Source organism: Etheostoma spectabile, chromosome 13 (assembly GCF_008692095.1).
Source record: "Etheostoma spectabile isolate EspeVRDwgs_2016 chromosome 13, UIUC_Espe_1.0, whole genome shotgun sequence".
Classification (NCBI taxonomy): Eukaryota; Metazoa; Chordata; class Actinopteri; order Perciformes; family Percidae; genus Etheostoma; species Etheostoma spectabile.
The window spans coordinates 22,637,055-22,640,908 of record NC_045745.1 but is presented as its reverse complement, the minus strand read 5'-3'; the positions used below and the strand labels follow the sequence as shown (position 1 = coordinate 22,640,908).

Sequence of the window (3,854 nt, the reverse complement as noted above, 5' to 3'; positions counted from 1 at the left end):
AGATACCTCTAAATCAAGGGTCTTCAACATTTTTTAAGCCAATGACCCCTTAACTGAAAGAGAGATATTGCACTGACCCCCTACTAAGTTGCATAATAAATTGAGCCTACAATAATATGTAGGGTTATTAATACCTTTTTTGCATAGAATACTAAGCTATTAAAATAGGCTTCTAATTGTTTACCCGATTTTATAAATCACGTTTTAATGTTAAACATACATGTGGCACATTGAATCCTTACAATTAACTGTATTTGTGGATGGCCTTTGTGACTACCTTACCTATAGGCCAGTACGCAGTGGGGATTTGCTAATATGTGTTGGATTAATGTTAAGCTTTTTACATTTTTGAAAAAACTTAACAATAATTTGGAGACCCCCCTGCATTAACTCTGACGACCCCATAGGAGTCGCATAACCCCTGTTGAAGATCCCTGTTTTAGATCATCACCAGATGCTGATGCTTCAGTCTATTTGGCAGAGGCAGTCCCACAGCTACGCTGCAGTTTTGATGCATTAATGTTTTGACCTCCCTGATCATTTCAAACCTGTACTCAGTTACCATGAGGAGCATGCCAATAAGTTTAACATTTTCCTCATTAATCCTTTCATTTTTGTAGTCACATAAGATATTGATGCCACAGAAACACAAAACAACAACAACAAACAAGCCAAAAAGAAAATAAGAAAATATTTCCCACATGGAGATTCATGTTGCAGCCATTTTCAATTTATCTTTTTGTGGATGAGAGACATAAAATATTGTCTGTTTTAGATGAAGTTCCAATCATATTCAGACATCTAAGGAAGGAGTACTGTGTTATTATCTCAAGAAAAGCATTAAGAAATACAATGCAGTCATCTAAAAGCATGATCCTCTAGTTTCTTTCTTTCTTCTCAGATACTAATTCGGGCATGTGGGAACTAGGGCATTATCTTCTATGTAAAACCACTAAAAAGCCTCAGGCTGAGGTTGCTGTCATCCTACTCTAGTGTATGATCAAGGATTTTCTTTTATATCTCTGTAGATCAACGATAAAAACCTAACTCTCCCCATATTTCTTTAAGTTTGTAGCTCAGCCAAACTGCCAGCAGCTTTTGGCGTCCCGGTGGTACGATGAGTTCCCCGGCTGGAGGCGGCGCCATTGGGCAGGGAAGTTCTTCACCTGTGTCTTTATCGGCCTCCTCTACCCCCTGTTTGCTCTCTGGTACCTCATCGCTCCTAAGAGTCGCCACGGCCTCTTCATCCGCAAGCCTTTTATCAAGTTCATCTGCCACACAGCTTCCTACCTGACCTTTCTATTCCTGCTGCTCCTCGCCTCCCAGCACATTGTAACCACAGAGCAGGACAGGCAGGACAGGCAAGGCCCCGCACCAACCACTGTAGAGTGGATGATTCTGCCTTGGGTGCTGGGTGAGTAAAATGGAGGAGGTATCCTAATGACTTTGGTTATCCCTGGACTTTTCCTCAAGCGCCACCATTAGGTTGACATTTGTACAAAATGGCTCAACAACTATTGAATGGATTGACATGAAATTTCCCTCGTAGAATGAATTGAAATAACTTGGATCCCTAGACTGTTATCACGTCAAAATTGATTTATGACCAGATACTTGCATAATGCCATTTCCTTTAGCCTCAGCTGTACTTTGCGTTCTTGCTAATCTAATGTTAGCATGTAAACATGCTCAACTACTGTAAGATAGTGAACATTGTAAACAGTGTACATGCTAAACATCCGCATGTTAGCATTGTCATTGTGTCTTGTTAATAACATTCTAATTCATTCACAACATCCATGCCCATCCAAGTTGGAAGTGCTCTAACTCCCACTCACTTGAAGTTGTCTATACAGGAAATAAACATGATTTTATTTGCACAACCTTGGATGCCCAAATGATTATTATGAATACTACCTGCCAGCCAATCAGAAGTATTTTTTGTGTCCATGGTACAAGGATAGTTATTGAACAAATGATCAGTATCGGTATCTCTGTATTTTAGGATTCATCTGGGCAGAGATCAAACAAATGTGGGATGGTGGTTTCCAAGACTATGTCCATGACTGGTGGAATCTGATGGACTTTGTCATGAACTCCCTATACTTGGCCACCATCTCCCTAAAGATTGTAGCCTACACTAAGGTAACCAATTATTGATGAATAGCATTAAAATAGACAGGTGTGCTCTAACCTCCTTGTGTTCTCACATATATTTGCCATCCTTTGTCCTGTTCAGTACAGTGGCAGTAAACCCAGAAACCAGTGGGAGATGTGGCACCCAACACTAGTAGCCGAGGCAGTGTTTGCCATAGCGAACATTTTCAGTTCCCTGCGCCTCATCTCGCTGTTCACAGCCAACTCTCACCTGGGGCCGCTGCAGATCTCTCTGGGGAGAATGCTGCTGGACATCTTGAAGTTCCTCTTCATCTACTGTCTGGTAAACACAAAAATATTCAAACACAGAATATAAACATGCATACAGAAACACATGGATTGGCTTAAATAGCATCCACTTACTTTGCACACACTCTTGTCTCTTTCTCCAGGTCCTGCTTGCCTTTGCTAACGGGCTGAACCAGCTGTACTTTTACTATGAGACCAAGGCTTCTGATGAGAAGGGAAAATGCAAAGGCATCCGCTGCGTGGAACAGAATAACGCTTTCTCCACGTGAGTTCACATTAATCTAAATTTGCACTCTTGCATGTTCAGTGTTGTGTGATGTTGTGGAATTCTGTGGCAAAAAAAGAGGCAGTTGTGTGCCTGTGTATGTTGCTTTCAAAAGTTGTAAATGTGTGAAAAATCTAATTTTAAAATAAAAAGTGTTCAGTTGCTTAGAGAAACTGATGTTTTTGCTGAATCTACTTAACAAGTGTCTATCTCTTGCAGATTATTTGAGACGCTGCAGTCTCTCTTCTGGTCAATCTTTGGTCTGATTAGCCTGTATGTCACTAATGTGGATGCAGACCATCAGTTCACTGAGTTTGTCGGCGCCACCATGTTCGGCACTTACAACATCATCTCACTGGTGGTGCTCCTCAACATGCTCATAGCCATGATGAACAACTCCTATCAGCACATTGCTGTGAGCACAGATCAGACATAATGCAAACAGAAATCTGCATGAGTGTGTGAAATTAGATCATCTTTGTGTTGTCAGTGCTTTTCATGTGCCCTAATCTCGGTTTCAGGATCATGCGGACATTGAGTGGAAATTTGCCAGGACAAAGCTGTGGATGAGTTACTTTGAAGAAGGGGCCACTCTGCCGGCCCCGTTCAACATCATCCCCAGCCCCAAATCATTCTGGTACCTCATATGTTGGATAAAGAGACAAGTGTGCAAGAGGACGGAATCCAAGCGCCCCGGAACCTTTGGAACTCTCGGAGTAAGTCCAACACTTAAACACACATGTATATGAGTTTTTTTTAGATTGTAGGAGGGTCTGGTTTGACACTAATCAATACTTGTCAATACTAAATAAAATATTTGTCAAAGAATATAATCCATTATTTTCATATGTTAGAAATCTTATTTTAGAGCAGAAGTCTTTACTGTTTTGTGCTGCAACACTCGGGGGCCATATGCAGTGAGACCCGCAGACCGCAAAGGGCAATAAAATGTGTGATACTGTGAAGAAAAATTAAATATGCTTTTTCCCCTCACCTCCCACTCTTTTTCTTGCGCATCTTCTCTGGCATCTGCTGCCTGTGCAGAGGCGAGCAGCAGAGAACCTGAGGGTAAACCATCAGTATCAGGTAAATGTAGCCTCTTTCACAGCAACATGAGAACAATTACTGTGCGTGTGTGTGTTTGTGTGTGTGTGTGTGTGTGTGTGTGTGTGTGTGTGTGTGT

The 3,854-nt window shown here is 41.5% G+C and overlaps 1 protein-coding gene across 1 annotated transcript in view; it reads left to right on the top strand.

Annotated features, from left to right (window-relative positions):
• The window catches only part of LOC116700352 (short transient receptor potential channel 4), a 24,632-nt gene that overhangs the window by 17,780 nt on the left and 2,998 nt on the right, over positions 1 to 3,854 (top strand). The window contains exons 7-13 of the mRNA XM_032533458.1: positions 1,069 to 1,414; positions 2,006 to 2,145; positions 2,240 to 2,440; positions 2,550 to 2,671; positions 2,891 to 3,086; positions 3,193 to 3,387; positions 3,716 to 3,757. Coding sequence (XP_032389349.1) covers positions 1,069 to 1,414; positions 2,006 to 2,145; positions 2,240 to 2,440; positions 2,550 to 2,671; positions 2,891 to 3,086; positions 3,193 to 3,387; positions 3,716 to 3,757 — 1,242 coding nt within the window. The remainder of the gene's footprint in view (positions 1 to 1,068; positions 1,415 to 2,005; positions 2,146 to 2,239; positions 2,441 to 2,549; positions 2,672 to 2,890; positions 3,087 to 3,192; positions 3,388 to 3,715; positions 3,758 to 3,854) is intronic.